Below are 22714 nucleotides of genomic sequence, written 5' to 3'. Positions count from 1 at the left end.
GACCTCTGTGGTTCAGAACCACGGCCTTACAGCTCCATCATAGTCTCACCCCCTCATTTTACACTTAAGGCCACTGAGTTCCTGGGAGGCAAAGTGGCTGGTCCAGGATAACATCGTCTGGACAATTTTCCCCTGAGATTATTGTCCTCTCCCAGTGGCTCCAGTGCCAGATACCTGGGTGATCTCTCCCCATTGGGGTCACCTCTCCTTCTGCTCCAGGAAGGCATTATTAGACTCCTCCTTGAATCCTGATCTTCTTGGTTTTTATAAGGTATTTTATCTCATCTCAGTGATTTTAGCTAAAATGTCATATGAGAATTTATTTTCAAACCTGGCTGCTTATTATTTTAGATGTGGAATAAGTATTTTACCGTGAATAGTCGTACTGCTTCAGCTGTCAAAGCCAGCTGGCTCTGTCCCCAGCACCGTCCTTCATCAGCTCTGTCACCACCTCTGGTCCGATCCTAACCACTGCTTGGGTTTTACCCTGATTGTGTTAATGTCATGCACTGATTTTAAATCTCCAGTGTTGCTCAGAGAGTGTTAGGAGGAGATCAGGATGGAATGGAGATCTAGACACACCCAAATCCTGCTTTTCACCCCAAATCCCCTAATGGAAATAATGAATATGCCTGTAGCAGGTTGAGTCAAAGGTGTCCGCAGATGCCTGAGACCTTGATGGGAAGCTGTGATGAACCAGGGAAGGGGCGCAGGCCGGACTGGCTGCCTTGGGGGGGGGGGCGCTTTCTGGTTAGAGGACTGAGTCAGGGGAGGGGCACGCACAGCAGGGGCCATGGCGCTAGGGCCTGAGCTGGGGTGGGGCTAGGGTGGGCCAGTGGGAAGAGAGAGAGGCCCCTCCCTAGAAAAGTCAAGGACTCCCTCACACACACCCAGCAGCCCCCCCTTTCAGGAGCAGAGAGGAGCCTGGCTCCCCCCAGGGCCACAGAGATCTTCACCGTTTCTAAAAGCAAAAAATCCACTCTAGAGCTTCGGTATCTGATTTTTCAGTTATAGTTTCCACCTCGATGGTCAGTTTTGTGACATTTCTTTCCCCACCCCTTGTTAAGGATTCTGTGTTCCTGACTGGCGTTTGGTGCCCGTGTTCCTTTGCAGGGAGATCGTAGATAACACCAGCAAAGAGAACGGTATTGACATCATCATGGCTGATCGGACCTTCCACCTGATTGCTGAGTCCCCTGAAGACGCCAGGTGAGGCGCTGTGCTGGGGATTTTGTCAGAACTCCGTCCTCACTCCTCTGCAGCCTGGGTGTCACACAGATCACTGTCCAGCCTGCCAGCTCTGAAAAGGTTTCAGTCGATTTTCTAGTCGGGTATTTCTGTTAGGATGGTCGAAGAACGGAGAGTCGTCAGAGATCGATGTGCTTGTCTCCTGGGCAGTCTTTCACTGGGCAAATGCATCCAATACAGTAAGCACCCAGATTTCCAGCTTCGATGCCCCTGGACAGACTGCTTGTTACTTCCATTCAGGTTTTATTGTCACTAGCGGCATATGTAAACTGGGCAGCCACACGCAGCTGAAAGCCGCCCGCGGGAAGCTTCTGAGCTTTGAAAGAGAGCAGCTTCTGTTTGCATAAGGGTTAAAAAAGCAGGAACATTCACCACCGGCTGTTTAAATATATGCTGGTGTTGTGGCATTTGGAGGGCGCTTAAGGTCTTGATACTGAAGAATTCAGTTGGTTAAAAGAGCAAGTTAACACTTAGGGAACTCACTCTCTGTCTCAGGCAGTGTTCTAAAATGCTTCCCATATATGAACTCATTTAATTCCGACAACCACCCCCCAGGGAAGTAGTATTACTGCTGTTATCCAAATTTACAGAGTAGGAGACTGAGATACAGAGAAAAGGTGGTATAACTCATAAAGAAATGCAAGCTCAATTCTAGTGAACGGAGGCACAAAGCGTCTTAGGTTCCTTAAGGAGCTTAAATATTTGAGCTCCAAGGACAACGGTGTCCCTCATCGGCTGGGGCAAGTTATGTAAGTTCTTCCGACCTCAGTTTCCATCGTGGTGCTGAGAAGTGGCATAGAATTCCAGAGAACGGGGTCAGACAGTGGAGCATCTGTCATCTGTCCCTGCTGCTGCTTGAGTCTGTAGGGTTACACTGGAGGTGCCTGTCATCCACTGTGCGCAGTGCCAGAGGACACCTTCCGATTTATGAGGGTGGCACCCCTCTGCCTGTGTTCTTCACTTCTCAGCTCAGAAATTAGAATCTTCTAGTGGTTTCTCGGGGGCCTTTACGACTCTTTGCCCTTTGAATGTTTCTGTTGATACAGCACCATGGTAGCAGCATTAAGGGCAAAGAAAATAATTCTTCCCATGGGAACAGACTAAAACCCTGCTTGGATCCATAAATTATGACACAAACTGGAAAAACAAGCAAACCTGGAATTACAGCCCCATCATTCCGTCTGGGACTCCTCGGGACCACGTGTGTTTTTTTGCGGTCCAGGGAATGCCCACAGCTTTTCAGTTGAATTACAGGCCCAGCGTTTGGCAGCTGTCCTGTCTGTATTGTGCCATAATCAACCTGCAAAATTTAACATTTGGAGTCTTTTAGCCAAGGACTTTTTGCCCCGGCCAGTGGAACACTTTTTTTTTTCAAATTTTAATTTTTAATTGAAGTATAGTCAGTTTACAGTGTGGTGTTCATTTCTGGGGTACAGCAAAGAAATTCAATTGGAACACATTTTTAAAACTCCCTTTTCAGATTCCGAGCTGTACTTGATTCAGGAGGAGAGAGATGTAGATTTAGGGCGTCACCTGGGCAGATGGAAAGCAAAGCCAGTTTTATTCATTTGTGTGTCCCGTCCCAAGTGGCCTGCATTCTGAATGTGTGTGTTGTTCAGCGTTCCATTTGGGATATTTTTAAGCTTTATAAAGCAATGACTGAAGTCTTGCCTTTGGATTAATCAGAATTGATGAACAAATTCATATTAAGACGTTTCCCTTGGTTTCTGTTCGAGTCAGTGTATGTTGAGTATTTTCAAACTCTTGGTCACATCTTTCTCATGCAGGAATTACAGGAGGTAGATTTTTTTGCTTTGCTATAAATAACTTACATGATTTATCTTTATATATATGTATATATAGGTATTACCTCTTTACTTAAATACCTTTATATATAGGTATTACCTTGTTACTTAAGTACCCTGTTATATACCAAGTACTTTTTCCTCTGCCTCAGTTACAGGAGTTTTTGTATATATATGTCTGGTCAGCCCCCTACCAGAGACAGAGCCCTAGCATCTCTCTCACACTTGGTACCTCTCACTTGTTACAGTCGCTTAAATGTATAGATGAAATGATGGGTGGATGGAATTCATGGTCATGTTCCTCAAGCATGTATTGTGTCTAGTTGCATCATGACTTCTGTTCCACTTGACTTTTCTAGAGTTGACATGCTCTTGTTTATTATGGGATTCTGAGGAGGCTGAAAGTATGGAAACTCATTTGAAATGAAGGTAGAAGAGTTCTCTGGGCCAAATAATTTTCTACTTTCTGTTTCAGAAAATTGTTTTCTATTTCCAGCTCTCCTGAGGTTTTATTCGCTTAAATAGAAATCCTCTCTCATGGTTGGAAACCCCATCCTGGCAATGGGTCGGGAGAATGGACATCCAGGGTCATTCTGAGATGAAGCTCTTACAGTATTGGCCTTCTTACCTGATCATTTACTTTGAAAAAATGAAAAGACACTTGAATGTTCCATAGGTTATGTATAATATATTCAGTAATGATCCTTGATCTAAGTGTTTGGGGCAGAACTGAGGATTTCCTTTTTTGCTGCCAGTTTCTCTGGGAACTCATCATCAGTAAGTGTCTGTAAAGGTCTGTGGGGCCAGAGGAAAGGCTTTTCCATGGATCTGAAATTGCATCCAATGGTCCTTAAGGAACTTTGGCTGTTTCTTCTAACTTTGCTCCTTGGTAGTATGAAATCCAAGGTTACCCATGAGGAGTAGGCAACTTAAAAGCAAAGCTGCCCAGAGGAGATGTCCTTTTCCCAGAGAGCATGGAGAAAGGCGTCACTGTTTCGCACATGCAGAAGTGAGCCACTCTTGACAGCCGCTCTCTCCTCCCCACAGCCAGTGGTTCAGCGTGCTGAGTCAGGTCCACGCATCCACGGACCAGGAGATTCGGGAGATGCACGATGAGCAGGCAAACCCGCAAAACGCTGTGGTGCGTGAGCATCGGTGGTGGGGAGAGGGCGTCCCGAGGAGGGGGAGGGGACCGGGAATATCTGGACAATTTTTTTAAAAAAAGAAGTAATAGCATAATAATTAAAGACAGAAATAGGAATATTTTGGTTAAAGATCATGCAGAAAAATGGAGTAAATTACTGAAGATTATAAATCATAATAGATGACAATTCTTCCACCTCAAACCATTAAAAGAGCCAAAAAAAAAAAAAATCCCAATCTTTATGAAACTGTGGAAGCACATTACACTTTCCTTCAAAGGATTTAGTGAATTCTAAATCATAATCTTCTGTCATCACGCCATTTCAGACACATACACAGTCACAAAATCTATTTTAGAAATAATTTTATTTTCTCATCAGTATAAAATTTCATGGTAGATCGTAGTGTAAATCAGAAAATACATATGATTGAAAGAGGTTCGTAAACACCCTTTGCTGAAAGAATTTTAAGAACAAGACAGATTCATTTACAATTTACTTAATGAGTGAAGTGTATTTTGCCCTGTCTAGAGGCCGTTGGTACTAAGTGACAGTCGGGGGGGCATTTCCAAAGTAACTATTACTTTGCAGTTGACACAAAAAGGAGTCTTTTTTGTTTGCCTGTTTACAGAGTTGTAATCTAGGGGTGTTACCATGATGTGCACTATCCTTGAGTGGTTCTCTCAGTTTCTCTGCTTTCGCTCTTTTCCAGGGCACTTTGGATGTAGGGCTGATCGATTCTGTGTGCGCCTCAGACAGCCCCGACAGGTAAGCTCAGATGAGACTTTCCACAAAAGTGGCTCCTCATCACCTGCCTGTGCCCACAGGCGTCTGTGCGCCGGGTGTGAAGTGATTCTAGGCTGCATGTTCCCACCTGGTGAACCCCAGCGAACCAGAGACTTCCTTCTTGGTACCCGGCTTGACATCCTCCTACATCATCTTCCTCTCTGGGGATCTCTGGAGTGCCAGGGGCAGACCATGGAAACCTAATTTAGACAGTCATCCAGGAATGAACTCAGGCTTCATGCAGGAAGAAAATGCCTGTATCCCAGCGTGGGAGCGGGTGTGGTTCCCCTTTCGACACTTGAATAATGAATTTGAAAAGGATTTTGATGGCAGTTTATATGCAGAGTATTCATAAACAAAAACACAAGCATTTGTTTCCCTGGACATGCCCACTTTATCTGGGCTCTGAAAAGAGCATGTTTGGGGTTTTGTTTTTTGAAGGCAAATCATTTTCGGCGATGGTCTCAGGAGTCCAGGTACCCAGTGGCCCTTGTCTTTATCATTCTCTCTGTTTTTGTTTTGCTGCTTACGAATTCTGAGTTCGAATTGAAATTGACTTCTGCCTTCAATAACATAGCTTTAGAAAGACATTCAAATGATCAACAAAAATAGTATCTCCTGGTTTGGATGGGAGTCACGCCAACTGTTGACAAGGCTCTTCTGAACCATAGATTCTTTGTTTCTTGTAGTCACCCAGTACCTTCTTATACCTGACTCAGGAACCTTTTAACACGTGTGTGTCATGTGAATAATCAAAGCCCAGGTTTTTGTTCTGACAGTCAATTTCCCGTCTGCCTCGCTCTTCTCCTAAACCCGTTCCTGCTGGCAGACCGGACAGGTAGTGATCCCTGCTGAGAGCTTTCCATCCTTCCCCAGGCTTTTCTCTCTTCAAGTGCCCACCTTTCTCCCTTCCCAACTATAGAAAAATCTTGTTTTTATTTTTAAGGAGCGCCTGTCTGTCCCCACTCTAGTCCTATTAATCTTCCTTTTCCTCGGACTTTTGCAGCACTTAACTTCAGTTTGAAAACTTGCAAGAAGTTGTCACGAGCTTCAGTGGTTAGGAATTAGTCTGAGCAAGGGCCTACGAGAGACTCAGGGCATTGCCAGATACAAAGAGATGCTGGAGAAAGTAAATTTCCATTTTTATGTTATCCCCGATCGGGAAGTGCACTCTCATCAGATTGCTTTGAAAAAAAACAGATCCAGGTGGCTCTTTGAGCCAGACATAATCAAGTGTATAAGATGTTCCACTTACACCTATTTACTGATCTTCTGTTACTGGTGTCAGACATTTCGTTACCAACCCACAGAAATATTATCCAAGGCCATACCCAGAGGCAGAAAGAAATTTCCCTTGGAGAGGCATCAAAAAAAAATTTTCCCCTGCGGTCACCTTATTTAGCCTTCTCGGAACCGCGTGTCATCTGGAAAGTTTTGCAGTGAAATGTTTTCCCTTCCAGGACCTTCAGAATATGTGGCTCCAAGTTGAAAGGTTAATGAGGCAGAAAGTAAATCCTGCAGAAATGAGCCAGGTTTGCCTCCACATAAAATCCAAATAGCCCTGCCATTTTTTATCCCCGTGACCCAAAAGCCAGGAAACAGGCATTTAGTCTTGGTTCAGGCAGAGGTGAGGACTTCGGCGGCGCTCAGAGGTTTGGCTTCCTTCTCGCCCTGTTCCTCAGACCCAACTCATTCGTGATCATCACTGCCAACCGGGTGCTTCACTGCAACGCCGACACGCCGGAGGAGATGCACCACTGGATAACGCTGCTGCAGAGATCCAAGGGGGACACCAGAGTGGAGGGCCAGGAGTTTATAGTGAGAGGTGAGGCCACCGAGGCTCTTCTTCCTTTTGGGGTCCTATCTCCATCTCCACGGATATCTGCTGTGGTTCCATTTTGAGCCACTTTTCTGGGTCATTTTTATTCTTTTTTTTTTTTTTTTTTAATTCAATAGTGTGGTTTTTTTTGTTTTTTTTAAGGAGGAGGTAATCAGGCTTGCTTATTTATTCTTTAAATGGAGGTATTGGGGATGGAACCCAGGACCTTGTGCATGCTAAGCATGCACTCTACCACTGAGCTAATATCCTCCCCCCCAATTTTGATTCTTAAAATTGTTAAAAATCGTCAAATACGAAATGACCGTGGCCATTCCTAGCAAATGTAACTACAAGCATTGCGTAAATTATTACCTGGTTGGTGATGCTTTTCTTCCTAGTTTTGAATGTACCCTTTCATCTCTCTCTCCAGGGTGGTTGCACAAAGAAGTGAAAAACAGCCCGAAGATGTCTTCCCTGAAACTGAAGAAGCGGTGGTTTGTGCTCACCCACAACTCCTTGGATTACTACAAGAGCTCGGAGAAGAACGCCCTGAAACTGGGCACCCTGGTCCTCAACAGCCTCTGTTCAGTCGTCCCTCCGGACGAGAAGATCTTCAAAGAGACCGGTAAGCAGGGCGCTGTGCTCAGGACTGGCTGGGCCCGAGGCTTGCCCCATCCAAGCATAGGGGGTCCAGGTTTGCTCAGAGCAAAGGAGCAGGATTTCTGCCTGGAGCATGTGCATCTTTCGCCACAGGGGGATTTATCTTCTTGCTTCGTGGTTAGCTCTATGAGCACTTGGTGTGTAAACTGTAGGAAGGAGGTCTTGATTTATTGAGTTGCAGAGAGATTCTTGTAAGGGCAATAAAATATCAACAGACTAAGGTTTTCCCCCAAGCGTTATTTTTCTATGCTGTGCCTTTGTCTTTCTCAATGTTGTACCACAAGTGTCCTAATGGAGCCTGAAAAAGGTCATCCTGACAGTGACCGTAACCCAGTAGAATAAAAAGCAGTCTAAGCTTCGTGTTTTTTCCCTTTGTTATTATAAAAGATGTTTCTAGATTGTTTGTTTTGATTTTTGTCGCTAGCTGTAATTGTGTGCTTTTTTTAACATAGTCCATTCAAAAAGAAATTCGTGCAGTTTTTAATATAGTCACATCATTCCATCTCACAGCTGGTCTCTGAACACAGAGACGGCTTGCTTTGCACAGACGGGAGTCTCCTTTGAAGGGAGACTCTTAAGGAAGGAAGAGAAGAGACAGGAAGGGAAAAGGAGAGTCAGAAATCTGAAGGAAGAGTTTTCACTCTTGTTCCAGAACCTTGAACAGGACTTTAGTTTATACCTGGTCGTTCTTTTAAAGCAGATGTTAGTTATAGATTTAATTCTGGGCTTATCATTTTAATGTTTGTCTTTCCCTCTCAAGTGTAAACTCCACATGTCTTTGGCTACCTGATGCAGGGCTGGCACGTGGAGGAAGTCAGCAAGTAGCTGTTGAATTAAATAATAAAGGGGCTCAGGTGGAGATGACATGGGCACTGGCGTTCTGGGACCCCAGTACAGGAACGCCTCTTGGTCCCCAAGGCTAAGGCTGGCATGTGTGTGTATGTGTGCACCACTCTCGCAGGCTACTGGAATGTCACCGTGTACGGACGCAAGCACTGCTACCGACTCTACACCAAGCTGCTCAACGAGGCCACCAGGTGGTCCAGCGCCATTCAAAACGTGACCGACGCCAAGGCCCCGATCGACACCCCTACCCAGCAGCTGATTCAGGATATCAAGGTGAGAGGAGCCCAGCTCCCCGGGGTGGTTCATAGCCGCTCACCGACTCTCACCCTTGGAACATCATGATGTCAGCATTAGTCAGGCTTCGTTTTCTTCCTGTAATCAAAACTAACTCTTCATTAACTCTGTCTTTGTGTATCCCGGCTTTTAAAAATCTAAGTGCTGGACTGCAGGTGACACTGGATGCTAGAAATATCTTGCCTCTGGGGAGGTGTTAGATGTTGCCACTGAGGCAGCCGCGATTGTTGGGCTGTGCGGGCAGAGGACAGGGGTCTACAGTTGGGGTGTGGGGCTCCCCATCACAGGGATGTGGTGCGATCTGTGTTGGGGATGACCTGCTGTGTCACAGGCTCTTCTTGAGCCCAGGTTGGGGTACCTTCTAGGAGGAACACAGTAGTTCTGCTTTTACTCTGTGCTTTCTAGACCACACAGGTAGGTTTGCAGAGAGCCCAGGTTGGTCTAGGAAACGTGGAGTCCTCATCAGGTGCCTCTAAACTGGCAGAAGCCCCCAGAGCTCTGGACCAACATTGACTTTATTAAATTGTAATTTCCTGTTTATAAAGATCAGTTGCTCAGTAAGTGTTTGTTGAATGACTGAGCAAACAAACGAACGATTAGACGGCGGCCGCGAACCAGGGTCACCGCGCTCGTTCTCCAGGGGTGGAAACAGAGACACGGGGCTTTCTGGGTGCGCTGCACACACGGCAGGTCCGGCCCTGATGCGGAAGCAGGTGGAGGGGATTATTTTTACTGCTGTTCCTCCAAGTTACCTGCGTCGGCAGGTTCCCTACACAGAGGAAAAAGCTGGAGCTGTGACAGAAGGGACGCCAGAATGTTAGTGAGGCGGGTGTTTATTGACTGACGTACATCAAAGAAAGTTAACTAATCGGATCCAGGAGGTAAACTGCGCCTTTGTAAAGGCGGGGAGGGTCTAATAGATCGGGAGTGTATGATTTCCCACCAATTTCAAGTCAGCCTCTTAATTCCAAAATGATACATTTTCTGGGTATTTGGAGCCAAATTCCAGCAAGTCAGTTCTCCTACAAACCGCAGAGCTGTCCATGGAACCCGGGGCACTTGAAACTAATAATGTCATTTCTAGTCTCAAATTAATTTTTCCGAAGCTTTCTTGTGAGAAGGGAGAGAAAACAGCACATACCAGCTGAGCACACTTTCTCTTCAAAGCTGTATCTTATCTACCCTTTTATTTACTAACTCATTGGAAATCAGACATTAAAAGAATAAATAGAATTTTTAAATATGAAACAATTGCTTCTTAAGAAATGAGACAAGTTGCCCTAATTAAGGCTGCACTAGTTTTTTAATTAATTTAGACTTTTTTCTCCCTGGTTTTCGATTGGGTGTTACTGCATAAGTTTCATAGTGGAAGCGAAGTTCCCGCAGTGAAATGACTCATCGCCTCTCCCCCAGCTTTTCTGTTTATTTAAAGTTCTAAAAGGGACTTTGGCTTTTTCAGATCCCACATTAATGTTTTAAGAACTTAAATACATGATGAAATTCTCTGCAAGGAGCTCTCAAATTTCAGGAGTGAGAAAGGAGGCTCATGGACGAGCAGTCTCAACTGATACTAATGTGTCGTTTTCGGGCAGAGAATACGGAAGACCCGTGAGAGAACTAGCAAACTGTATTTTTAAAATGAATTATAGATAAGGATGATATGATGTGGCCAAGCGATTCATGGCTAAATAATTAGCAAGAGATGTTTAAATGAACTTTTTTGAATATACATCATCTCCAGAGGAAAGACTTTTTCCAATAATGTGGGGAAATGTATGCAAATGTACGAGAGAAAGGGAATGAGCTATGTGAGGAAAATGTGTGTGATTCGTCTTCAAACATGGCTTCTGGGTGTCGAAATGATTGATGCTGGATTAATCCATCTAGTCCCCCCACCATCCCTAGGCTACTGATGTTTTGTGACTTGTGAAAAACATCCACGTGCAGGAGAATGCAGTGGCCTTGTTCCTTTCCGTACATCTTTTGCAATAAGCTCGTGGCCTTTCTCTAACGGCTCCTTTATTCTCCAGGAGAACTGCCTGAACTCGGACGTGGTGGAGCAGATTTACAAGCGGAACCCTATCCTGCGCCACACCCACCACCCCCTGCACTCCCCGCTCCTGCCCCTGCCCTACGGAGACATAAACCTCAACTGTGAGTCTCCAGTTCTGCCCGAACCCGGGACACTGGGGTGCACTTTCCCCGTCACCTCGTGAGCTCAGTCACATTCGCGTCTGTGGGTTGTGGTGATGCCAGGGTTGTTGCATTAAAGAAAGTGCCAGCGCTGCCCGTGAGCTCAGAGTAGCCTTAGCTTCCCAGAGAACCAGATCCTAACCATCGTCTTGCCTTCCAAGTGTGGACCCTGTCTGGCAACAGACAAGCTTTTAAGCATTTTGCACAGTGAAATCGTTCAGTTCCTTGCCCACCTCCATACAGCTGATTCGGGGTTCCCGGGACACGTGGTGGGTGCTGCATCACGGCCTAGCTCTCGTCCTCATTCCTTCCTCTGGTCTGCTGCTCGGATGACACCTTCCCCGAGCCCCTCACGTGACTTGTGTTTGTTTCCCTTTTCCCAGTGCTCAAAGACAAAGGCTACACCACACTGCAGGACGAGGCCATCAAGATATTCAATTCCCTTCAGCAGCTGGAATCCGTGTCTGACCCCATCCCCATAATCCAGGGCATCCTCCAGACGGGCCATGACCTCCGGCCGCTGCGAGACGAGCTGTACTGCCAGCTCATCAAGCAGACCACGCAGGTGCCGCACCCGGGCAGTGTGGGCAACCTGTACAGCTGGCAGATCCTCACGTGCCTGAGCTGCACCTTCCTGCCGAGCCGGGGGGTCCTCAAGTACCTGAAGTTCCACCTCAAAAGGTACCAGGGGGCCGGGGCAGTGCTGTTCTCACGGGCAGTGCAGTGGATCACTGTTCAGATGACACAGATCTGGAACAGAAGATCCCTGGTGTGGGTCAGGCTCCTGGGTCCCCTGAGCAAGCTTGCAGCCATCCTTTTTCTCTCTAAGCCATGCAAGGCTGTCCAGAGACCCGGTCATTCTTGGTGTAATGTCCTGATGTGTAGGACATGGGATGAATTTAATTACCACTACCCTATATAAACAAGGAGGGGAAAAAAGCTTGGATATTTGTTCCAAATCAAACAGGTGGAAACAGTCTGATTCAGTCTAATTAATGTTGGAAAAGCAGTTTTCACCCAGTGGTACGAGGCAGAGGGCTCTTTAAGCACAAGAGCGCAGCGGAGGCCAGCTGTCAGCAGTTGCTCCAGTCGTACGTGGGCTCTTTGGTCTTTGAGGTGGTTTTCTTTCTTTCTTTCTTTTGTTTTCTGTCTTTAGACTAAACCTTCCTGGGATAAGCTCAGGCAGTGGCTGGCGCTTGCTCTGTTCATCACAGGGACCCGTTGGCTGCGCTGGCCTGCAGCACGTTGAAGCTGCCTGGCTCCCCACTGCCAGCCATCCTCAATCCGGCAACTGACAGTTAGTGTCTGTCTCCTAGGATCCGGGAACAGTTTCCAGGAACCGAGATGGAAAAATACGCCCTCTTCATTTACGAATCTCTTAAGAAAACCAAATGCCGAGAGTTCGTGCCTTCCCGGGATGAAATAGAAGCTCTGATCCACAGGCAGGAGATGACGTCCACGGTGTATTGCCATGGTGGAGGCTCCTGCAAGATCACCATCAGCTCCCACACCACAGCCGGGGAGGTGAGGGAGGGCGCTGCTTGACGCCTGACTGCCCATGTGCTTAGGACAATTGTGTGCAGTTAGGTTGGCTCCTGTGCCCGGTTGTGATTTGTATAGGGCAGCTGCTCAGTTAAAAGAGGAAACGGACCTAAACCTGCTAATCTGAGAAGCAACTGAATATCTAGTAGAGATTGTGGACCCTGACTCAGGTACACCCTCTATGACGAGGGTTTATCGCAACACTTCTGCGGTGGAGTGTTTCTGTGTGCCACGCAAAGACCTAGAATGTTGGGTCGGGTGGACACGTTATCTTTTTTCTTTTAACATTTAAACAGTATTATAAAACCAATTGGCTAAAAGGAATAGTTCAGTAAAACCCAGAAAAGCTCGTGTAGAAGAAATGTTGGTGAAAGTCACTATGAGTTCATGAAGTTGTTGGACAAAAGGGCTTCAGTTTCCACATAAACCCTCCTAGTATGGGTTTGCAAGAAACGGGCCCAGCCTCTGTGCCTACCAGTGGCAAATGCTGGGCCAGTTCTTTGTGGCAAGGAAGAGAGAGAACTGATGCCAGGAGAACAAGGGAAAACAGCACCTTTGAAATTTCACCCCGACAGCCTTAGGAGGCTGCCTGGACCCTCACTTTGGCTGGCAGCTCCCTCCGGGTTCTGATGAAGGCACGTTCTAGAACCACAGCTTCGGAAGCTGAAGACCTTGTGTTTTCCAGGTGGTGGAGAAGCTGATCCGGGGCCTGGCCATGGAGGACAGCAGAAACATGTTCGCACTCTTTGAGTACAACGGGCACGTCGACAAAGCCATCGAGAGCCGGACCATCGTGGCCGATGTGTTGGCAAAGTTTGAGAAGTAAGCTCCCTTCCAAGTGCCAGCAGATTCAAGAAGGTTTGAACTTCTGTGCCGTTTTTGCCTTTGGTGCACATTTGAGTGGGCCTTATTTTGCCCATGTTGAAGCATATTTAATTTTTCACCTCCCCTTGTTGCCTGTTTTCCTTGATTCCTAGATGGAGCCCCTGTCTCAAATAGGGTTCGCCATCATTGTTCATCTACCCCATTCTTTCTATTGGCCCCCTGTTGTACCCACTGTCTTGGAACTTTCTGATTCTAGGTTTTCACTTGTCATTAGCCGGAGTGGACAGAAGCCAGTTAATAAACTCTTCCAACCACACTTTGTATCTCTTGGAGCCATAATATTTTATTTATGGCTCTCATGTCCCCCTAGTAGCACAAAGTATATTCCTACTCAGTATAAACACAGCCTCCCTAATATTCGTGTTAGCTTTTATAAATATTGTAGTTGGAGAGTTGGTAAAAGGAATGAAGAAATAGGTGTTGTTTTTCTTTATATGGATCCAGCATCACGCTTGGCTAGGGCTAACTAGACTGGGACATGCAGAAAAGACTTGTTGGTGCAGTTTAACTGAAGGCTGCCTGTTTGTTGTCAGATAAAACCAGGATGAAAGGATGCTTTTCACCTCTGGGTAAACAGCTTAGCAGGGAACTCTGAGAAGCCTCACTCTTCCTGCGTGTCCTCTCCCTCCCTCCCTCCCACCTCCACGCGCTCTGCTATCTGAGCACAGACAGAATGAAGCCTTAGAGAGAACACACCATATAAAGTGAACTCCCTGTGGGTCACCCGTGGCCCATGTCTCGTTTGGCTTTCTGAGTCTCCCTCTCGACTTCTGTCTAGGCTGGCTGCCACATCAGAGGTGGGTGACCAGCCCTGGAAGTTCTACTTCAAACTTTACTGCTTCCTGGACACAGACAACGTGCCAAAAGACAGCGTGGAATTTGCCTTTATGTTTGAACAGGTAAGTGGGACTCTGGTTCCTCTGCAGCAGGGCTGAAACCTGTTAATACCCTTCGTACGTTAACTGCTAGTCCTTCCAAATCACGTATGGGAGTAGATTTCCTGGCATGGACAGGGTCGGCTGCTCTTTTATTCATTTGTAGAATGAAACTTTGACACATACTATTTGAACTTTTGTACCAGGAACTTCTGGTTGAAGGTGGAGGGGGGACAATTAAAATAAAATATATGTGTTAGATGGTATCCGAGCCAGGGAGAAATTTAAAGCAGCAAAGGGGGGTTGGGGTACGGTTTCTCGGGAAGGTGGCCTTTGATAGCGATCCTAATGGAATAAGGGAGCAAGCCAGGCAGGCATCCTGTTAGAGACGCAGTGTCCGGCCCATAAAGCCGCTGCCCGCCTCCTTGCAGGCCCACGAAGCCGTCATCCATGGCCACTACCCGGCCCCAGAGGAGAACCTGCAAGTCCTCGCTGCCCTGCGGCTCCAGTACCTGCAGGGGGACCACACACCGCACGCCGCGGTCCCGCCTCTCGAGGAGGTATACTCGCTGCAGAGGCTCAAGGCCCGCATCAGCCAGTCCACCAAGACCTTCACGCCGTGCGAGCGGCTGGAGAGGAGGCGCACCAGCTTCCTGGAGGGGACGCTGAGGCGGAGCTTCCGGACGGGGCCCGTTGTGCGGCAGAAGGTGGAGGAGGAGCAGATGCTGGACATGTGGGTCAAGGAAGAGGTCTCCTCCGCTCGAGCCAGCATCATTGACAAGTGGAAGAAATTCCAGGGAATGAGCCAAGAACAGGCCATGGCCAAGTACATGGCCTTGATCAAGGAGTGGCCTGGATACGGATCCACGCTCTTTGATGTGGAGGTGAGGGCTGGCTGCTGCATTTTCCGACACGAGGGGGTACCTGAGTCAGTGAGACCATGGTCAAGTCGAGGAAGGGAGGGCCGGGTGGAACACTGCGCTCTCACCCTCTTTTGTTAGACACCCCCCCCCCCAATTTTATCCTTAACAACCTCCCAGCCACCCACCCCAAGTTTTTTTCCTCCTTTATAGTAAATGCTTTTGTAACATTAGAAGTGAGTGGAAAATTAAGATGTCATCTATTCTTAAGTAACTTCTAATTCTTCCTTATACCAGCTGTAGACCCAATAAAAAAAGTGCTGGTGAAAATCTGCATTAACCAGTTTTTAGAACAATGTACGTAAAGTCAAATTTGGGGTATATTTGGATTTTACTTTTTTATTTTTTCCCGTGACTGTTTGCAGGGAAGAATTTCTGTTACACAATTGGAATTTGGCAAAATTAGCATCAACCCAGTACTGATTTCATGTGTGTATATATACATACATGCATATTTTAAGTAGGCTATTTACTGAGAGAAAATCTTATTAATACTCTAGATCAAGGCTTGGCAGACTGCAGCACGAGGGCCAAATCCTGCTTGCCTTTTTTTTTTTTTTTTTTTTTTGAAAATTAAGTTTTACTGGAACACAGCAATGCTCATTCTTTTATGCATTTTTCTCTGCTGCTTTCGCACTCAAACAGCAGAGTTGAGTAGCTGTGCCAGAAAGCACAAAGCCTAAAATATTTACTGCCTGTCCCTTAACAGATAAGTTTGTCAACCCCTGGTTTAGATGAGCATGTGTTTTTCTAATGACCATAGTCATTCAGCATGTTACCTGACAACTTTTAAATGAGGCTTTGTAAAAAATCTAAATATTTATTGTATATTCTAAGATCCTTTCATGACTTTTCATTGGGTGCTATCTTTGGGTTGGTTAATTCTGTTACATTGGTTTTTAAGTATAAATCAGATGCTTGGTACCAGAACCTCGTCATCTCAGAGTCACCAATGTAGATCCTTCCTGGTTCCCATCGCCCTGTGTTGTCATCCTGCACATCCAGGCTCCTATTTTCCTCCACTGATCTGTGCAAGAAAGTCCGTTGTTAAGCCAGTGAGATCAACCACCATCTACACAAAAGCTCATTGCTGGCTACTCAGCACAGATGTGGAGAATTTTCCTCTGTGATCCTGGATTTTGTATTTGAAGAATAATCACTCAGGACAGGATTGGAGGCAGAACTAGAGACAGAAGAGTAGACCTGGCTGGGGGATCATTGTTGAGTTCCTTGGCTGTGGCCACCCCTGTGTAGCTAATTCAGACGGCCAGGAGGGTGATGATGTGGAGAGTCCCAGCAAGATGCTGGAATTGACCACCGAGATCCCCCCATATGCACAGGCCTGATCAGCCAGTCAGAAATCAACCAAGATAGCCGAAGAGATACTGTTTCTCCTATTTCAGTTCCCCTGGTGTAAATACACGTTGAATGCCTTCAGTACGCTGTGCAGAGGGCTTGATTTAAAGCCTGTCTTGTGGCCCCCGTGTTCTGTTTCTGGTCTAACTCTTACACTCACTCTTGCCCCTCAGTGCAAGGAGGGCGGCTTTCCCCAGGAGCTCTGGTTGGGCGTCAGCGCCGACGCTGTCTCTGTCTACAAGCGCGGGGAGGGAAGACCCTTAGAAGTCTTCCAGTACGAGCACATCCTCTCCTTTGGGGCCCCCCTGGCCAACACGTACAAGATCGTTGTCGATGAGAGGGAGCTGCTCTTTGAAACCAGTGAGGTAAGAGGCAACTCTTGTCTGTGACCTGGGCGAAACAGAACAACGGCACCTCGTGTCCTGGAGCCTTTGACCAAGTGATTTTATTTGGGTATTTCGCTTTAAGACATGAAAATACAGCCTGCAGGTCCCTTCTCAGCTGCAGGTCTCCCGCAGGCCCAAACCTGATAACCCCAAAATTCTTCTGTATACCTTTGCAACAGAGAAATTTGGTTCCCTTGTATCAGGGGGGTCTTACCTTTGGAGGAAAAAAAGAAAAAGGGAAATGATACAGAGATCCAAAAAAAATTAAATAGTTTGGCAAAAAATCCAAACTAGACAAGTGGATCACAGCCTTGAGACTAGGATCTGATGGTGTCCACAGAGCAGGAGGGAGAGAGGGCAGACCATCCTGGGCATAGCTAGTTCTAGCTCACAGTAAGTCACAGAACACCTCTATGTGTGTATGCCATCCACTTCAAAGCTCAAAATGTAATAATGGTAATAACACACGAAGCCTGTTGAGGTCTCCACCCAGGGAGCTGCTCTCAGGCAGAGGTGGGAAATGAGCATGAATCACACGCTGCTCGTTGGACTGATGGCGTCAAGTGAGGGCGAGGAGGTGGTAGGAGGCCGTGATCAGACCAAGGATGCAGGCAGGGACAGGTGCGGGTAGACAAGGCTGGCGGCAGATGTGCAGTGAGGTGGAAAGAGGTGGGGGCCTTTGACTGGAGGGTCCCAGGCGCCAGGCTGCTGGGTTTGGTCAACTCTAGTGGACAATAGGGAACTGCCCTGGGATCTTTGATAGTGACATGATGTGTGACAGCAGTGCTTTTACAAACATAATGTGGGGTGAGATTGGAAGGAAAGAGAGAACAGGGAGATGGCAGCCAGGTAGGATGTCTTCACAGAGATCCAGGCCAGCCATCGGGAGGGACGGGCCAGGAGAGGCGACAGTGGACAGTGACCGCATCGTGAAATAGCTCTTTGCGAGCACGTAGCTGGCAGGGAGCAGAACTGCGCATGTGCGGGGGGGGGGGCGGGGAGAAGGGTGCGGGCTGGGGTTCGCACCTTAGTTCTGTTTCTCCAGCTGCATCATGAGGAGCTGACCAGCACAATATGATCCAGTCTTTAAAAGCTGTGCTTGTGGGCTCTGTTGCTGACTCTTTGAGCTGGAACAGTAATCCCGGCCCTAATCATACCAACACACTTAAGCGTCATCGGGTGGGAGCTTTATTTTACATGCAAAAAATCAGTTTTCCATGAGGCAACCACCAGGTGGCAACGTCCTATTTGGCAAAGCCAGGATTCCCTTTCTCCCTGCCTAGGAATAGGGGAAAGCAGCTGACCTTTTGGCTTCGTGCGCACGCAGCCTGCCCCATGGATTCGCACGGCAGGCTACCTGCTGGCTTTTGCTGGGAGGACGGGTTGGTCTGCCGAGGTCGGGCTGAGGCCGTCTGGTTGACAGGCCCCCTGAACCTGCAGAGACTCCTGACCATGTGCCGACTCTGCTTCCCGGGCAGGTAGTGGACGTGGCCAAGCTCATGAAAGCCTACATCAGCATGATCGTGAAGAAGCGCTACAGCGCGTCGCGCTCCGTGAGCAGCCAGGGCAGCTCCAGGTGAAGGCGGCCGCGAGCCCACGGGAACTCGGCATCTTCCCGCGCCGCCCCTGGTCACGAGTGCTCAGCCGGCGCTGGCGCCTGGAGCCCGAAGCGGGGCTGCCCAGGCTTCCTGGAAGCCCCTCGTTGGAGGGAGGTGTCTCGGGGGACCTTTCGCCCTGTCCCCGCCAGTGATCGTGCATTAAGCTGTCAACCTTAACCCGATTTCCAAAGCTTTACTTCTCTTAGATGACCCAGGCCTTAAAAAGAGAGGAAATGAAACCCACGCTGCCACCAAAGCAGCCAGAAGTGCCTTAACTTGTGGAACAAATGCTAATCCACCTTAACTGTGCTACTGAAGGGAGATGCTAACCCCCCTTCTGGGGGAGACTGACTAAGCTTGGGGGTGGGGGGGCAGCATTTATCCATCACTTCTGCACTAACCTCCCAGCCTGATTTCCCCTTCGTGGGAAGGTGAGGGAGTGGGGGGTGGGGGGCGGAGGGAGAGGGAGGGGACAGTCTATTTTAGTTGGAGTGCTGCGGGCAGCCTTCCTCGCGGGGACATGCAGTAACTTTTTCTCTTTGTCTCATCTTTTAAGTGTATGTGCCTGCCTGTGCATGCATGTGTTCATAAACTCATCACTTTAATCACTGTTCCACGAGCATTGAAAGCAAAGGGAAAGAGGATGTGCAATGGTGTAACGTCTGTACATTTGAATGGTTCAGCGTAAGAGTCGTCAGCGGTTACTTTCCAAAGTGGTTTTATTAAAAAACCAGAATCCTGGATTTTCCTGTCTTCGCTGTATTTCGAAAGCCCCATTTTGAGTCAAGTTTTGTTTTACAGGTAGCAACATCTGCAGTCTGTGTCTGCTGTATTATAAACAGATACACAGCCTTCAAGTAACTATTTATAAACCACTCAAACAGCGGGCCCCAGGGCTGTTTTTAGAACTGTATGAAGTCATTTTGGAGTCTCTAGTTTCTAAGAGATATAAGTTAAAAAATGTTTCCTTGAAGGTTAGTTCATATCACTCTGGGTAGATTGTGACATGACCACGTTTGAATTCGGAAGAAAGATGCTGCCTTCTCTGAAAGTGGAACACGTGAGCGAATCTTTAAAGAACCCAGATATTCAATATTGAGGCTTTAATAAAATACACACGTATTTTACCCCAAGTTTATAATGGTGGTCTGAATGAGGCCCCTGTAAATAAATCAGCATTTATGACCAGAGGAGAAATAATCTGGTCTTGGACTTCTATTTTTATACAGAAAAGTTGTAAAGACTTAGGCCAACTAAGTCTACCCACAAAGCAAAAAGAAATTTGCCTTACCCCTGCAGACAGCCATGTGGAGTCATTGTTTGTTGGCTCAAAGTCTGACAATAAAAGATATTAGCTAATGTGCAGTATATTTTCTTTATTGGGCTGGCTCTAGATACCAAATGGGCTTCTTGGTGGTGTTTTTGTTGTGTTTTGGGTTTAATGCTTTTGGCTTCAAAGAGTTGAGGCTGTGTGTTTCATGCACTTGATCACCAGGTCTAAAAACAAACCTGTAGACATCTCAGCTGCTTTTTGAAACACAGAACGTGGCTCTAAGGAAGCTGAGAAGGTGAAAGACAAGATCAATGAAATCACAGAGATCTAAGGACTTGAAGTGCAGATGTCAGATCATCTCCTATTGCTGAGACCCAAGATCACGGAGTCAGGGTTCTCCACCCGCTTGTAGCCCGTATCTCCATGAGCGGAATACATGGTAGCTTGTTGAGTAACTGACTGACCCAAAGAACTAGCTGGGGCCGTGGGTCTCAGTGAGCAGCACCAGTTCCCCAACCTGGTAAGTTCCTCTTACCACTCACTCCCACCTCGGCTTGTGTCCGGGAGTGGCCTTGTCAGAGTTTCCACCATCCACAGGGTTTATTCTGATTTCACCAGATTGACATGCAGTCATTTGTGATATTAATAGTTTTGAATGTGGCCAGTGGAATAATTCTGAATGTCTGTGCTTGGTACAGAGAAAGGCATCGATAGGAAGCATGACATGACTGCAGACTTATGTGCACACCTAGTTGACTTTTTGCTTGTTTTAATTTTTAATTCTCTTGGAAGAGAATAGGTGGGGTTTTTTCATTCAAACGGTAGGAGTAAAGTTCCTTTTCCTCCCAGCCATGATCCCCCCATTTACCCCACAAACAACTATTTTTTTTTATCATTTTCTTGAATATCCTTTCAAAAGTATTTCAAATATATACTCACATATATATCTCCATCCCCTTCCCCTTTTATGTATTTTTTAAAACACATAAAAAGATAAATTCTTCTGTGCTTTTGCTTTATTCCCAGAATATTTTAGGTCTGATTCCACATAGTACCTATAGAGATTCCTTATTCTTTTTTAGTGTCCCAGACAGCTTTAAAAAGTTCATTTACTTTCTCTCTAAAAAGACTTTAGAAATCTAAGAAAGCAAACATTTTTTTATTTATAAGACTTTTTACTCAGCACTGTAAGTTGAGGTCACATGTATGCTGTAGTAAAATTCTGTATTATCTCTCTCATCCGTTGGGATCTTTGATATAGCCTGGGAAAGTTTGTCTACTGGGTATAAAAAATACGTGCTTTAAAGAGCATGAAAATCCTCACCCACCGAAAGCTTATTATCTAATGGGGAACAAAACAGGTAGATGTAAAACTAAATTGAATCAGCATGTTTATGTCTTTCATGCAACCAAGAAAAGCACCCTGATATGCTGGAAAGTATTGGACTTGGATTCTACGTTTGGCTTTGCCATTTTCAAAGTATACAATTTTGATCTTTTAGGTAAGGGGTCAGGAAACTTTAGCCGAGAGGCCAAAGCTAACCTGCCACCTGCTTATGTGAATTAAGTTTTACTGGAACAGGTCTCTCCCCATTGATCTGTGTGGTGTCTGTCGGTGTGACTGCCCTACGACAGTAGAGTTGACCAGTTGTGACAGGACCTCCTGCAAAGCTGAAGATATTTACTCTCTGGTCCTTTATAGAAAGGGTTTGTGAACCCTTGTTTTAGGTAGTAATAGAAGTTTATCTCCTTTGTAACCAATTATTGGCAATAGTTAGAATTTTGATTCCATGTGTTAGGTAAGGAATATAGTTCCCAGTTTTGAGATGGTTGCTTCATGCTTCTTGTCCACTATTTCAAATGATTTCCCTGACCTCCCTCCCTGCATTTCTCATCAGCACAGATTGGCTTAGCATCACTTCTCATTTCTTCTTGATCAGTCCCCAGATTGTGACTAGAGCTTCTCCAGAACAGAAACTTCTTTCTCCCCATGTTCCAAGAAATCCAGAATAGTGCCTGCCGGGAACATTGCTTAGCCAGACATAGTGAACCAGTCCCATCCCAGGCCCCTCAAGAAGTTGTTATGGGGATCAGACAAATGCGCTTGAAGATACTAAATGGCCAAACAAGGTGACACGGCAAGGGTCAGGTGAGTTTCAAGGAAGAAGTGTTCCAGGTGCCCAAAGCAGGTAGGTCGATGTGACTAGGACTGGGGTGGGGCACAAGCACAGGTGTGGAGGTGCAGATGGTGTGGAGCACGTGTCAGGGCAAAAGTCGTCGGAAGCCATGCTTTGGCTCCCTGGCGCTAGCCCCAGATAGCATCTTCATTGGTCGCCATGCTTTCACGTTGATGCCCCCCACCTGCTCCCCACCCAGATATGCTTTTCTCCACAGACCAGACCCCAGAGGGATTTTCTTGTCAAACACAAATCCAAATATATCCCTCTTCTACTCGTCCCCCTTTTATCAGTCTCCTACCCAGCAGTGGGAAGGTGACCCTGGCATTTCCTGGTGAAACCCTGTGTCTGAACTCAGGATGACGAGAGCTGTAATTCCCAGACACCGGAGTGGAGCACTCGCTGGCAGCAGTGTTAGGCTGGCAGACATTCATCAATGGACTCTCCCAGGAGAAATGGTCCCCCTTGGTATTGTTTGCTGGTTTTCGTGATGGCAGTATTCCCACCGTGGCTGATTTCAAGCTCCAAGATGACATTGCTGAACACAGAGTTGAAACAAGATGCGTGGTTGGCTCCCTAAAGCTGGTAGGAGCCGGGTCCTGCATAGCGGGAGGGATACATCAGTGCATAATTTGTCAGTAAAAATTGATACCATCTTATTCAGAGGAAAAACCTCTAAAGGAAGTTCAAAAAAAAAAAAGCGCTTAGAAAGCCTGAAGCATTTTGAGTGAAGGAAAAATGATGTGGGATAATTAAAGATGTTCTCAAAGTATATAATTGGTTCCTATCTTTAGTTTTCCCAGGAACTTTTATTTTCTCCTTCAAGTAATAGCAGGATCAGAGCTGATTAGCAGTTTGAGACATAAACAGGGTCTGCGGCTGCTGAGGCACCCAGACATTTGCTTGGTG

General features: G+C 46.7%; 1 protein-coding gene across 1 annotated transcript in view; it reads left to right on the top strand.

Moving 5' to 3' along the window:
- Positions 1-19714, top strand: part of MYO10 (myosin X) — a 192799-nt gene extending 173085 nt beyond the window's left edge. Inside the window, exons 28-41 of the mRNA XM_031443472.2 lie at positions 1114-1209; positions 4101-4194; positions 4908-4963; positions 6664-6806; positions 7231-7425; positions 8422-8579; positions 10631-10754; positions 11177-11474; positions 12110-12317; positions 13021-13157; positions 13999-14119; positions 14527-14979; positions 16545-16736; positions 18236-19714. Of these exons, the coding sequence (XP_031299332.2) occupies positions 1114-1209; positions 4101-4194; positions 4908-4963; positions 6664-6806; positions 7231-7425; positions 8422-8579; positions 10631-10754; positions 11177-11474; positions 12110-12317; positions 13021-13157; positions 13999-14119; positions 14527-14979; positions 16545-16736; positions 18236-18337 (2377 nt within the window). The 3' untranslated portion in view covers positions 18338-19714. The remainder of the gene's footprint in view (positions 1-1113; positions 1210-4100; positions 4195-4907; positions 4964-6663; positions 6807-7230; positions 7426-8421; positions 8580-10630; positions 10755-11176; positions 11475-12109; positions 12318-13020; positions 13158-13998; positions 14120-14526; positions 14980-16544; positions 16737-18235) is intronic.
- Positions 19715-22714: the final 3000 nt, after the last annotated feature.

Source organism: Camelus dromedarius, chromosome 3 (assembly GCF_036321535.1).
Source record: "Camelus dromedarius isolate mCamDro1 chromosome 3, mCamDro1.pat, whole genome shotgun sequence".
NCBI lineage: Eukaryota > Metazoa > Chordata > Mammalia > Artiodactyla > Camelidae > Camelus > Camelus dromedarius.
The sequence above is the reverse complement of the archived record's forward strand: the minus strand, read 5'-3'. Positions and strand labels throughout refer to the sequence as shown.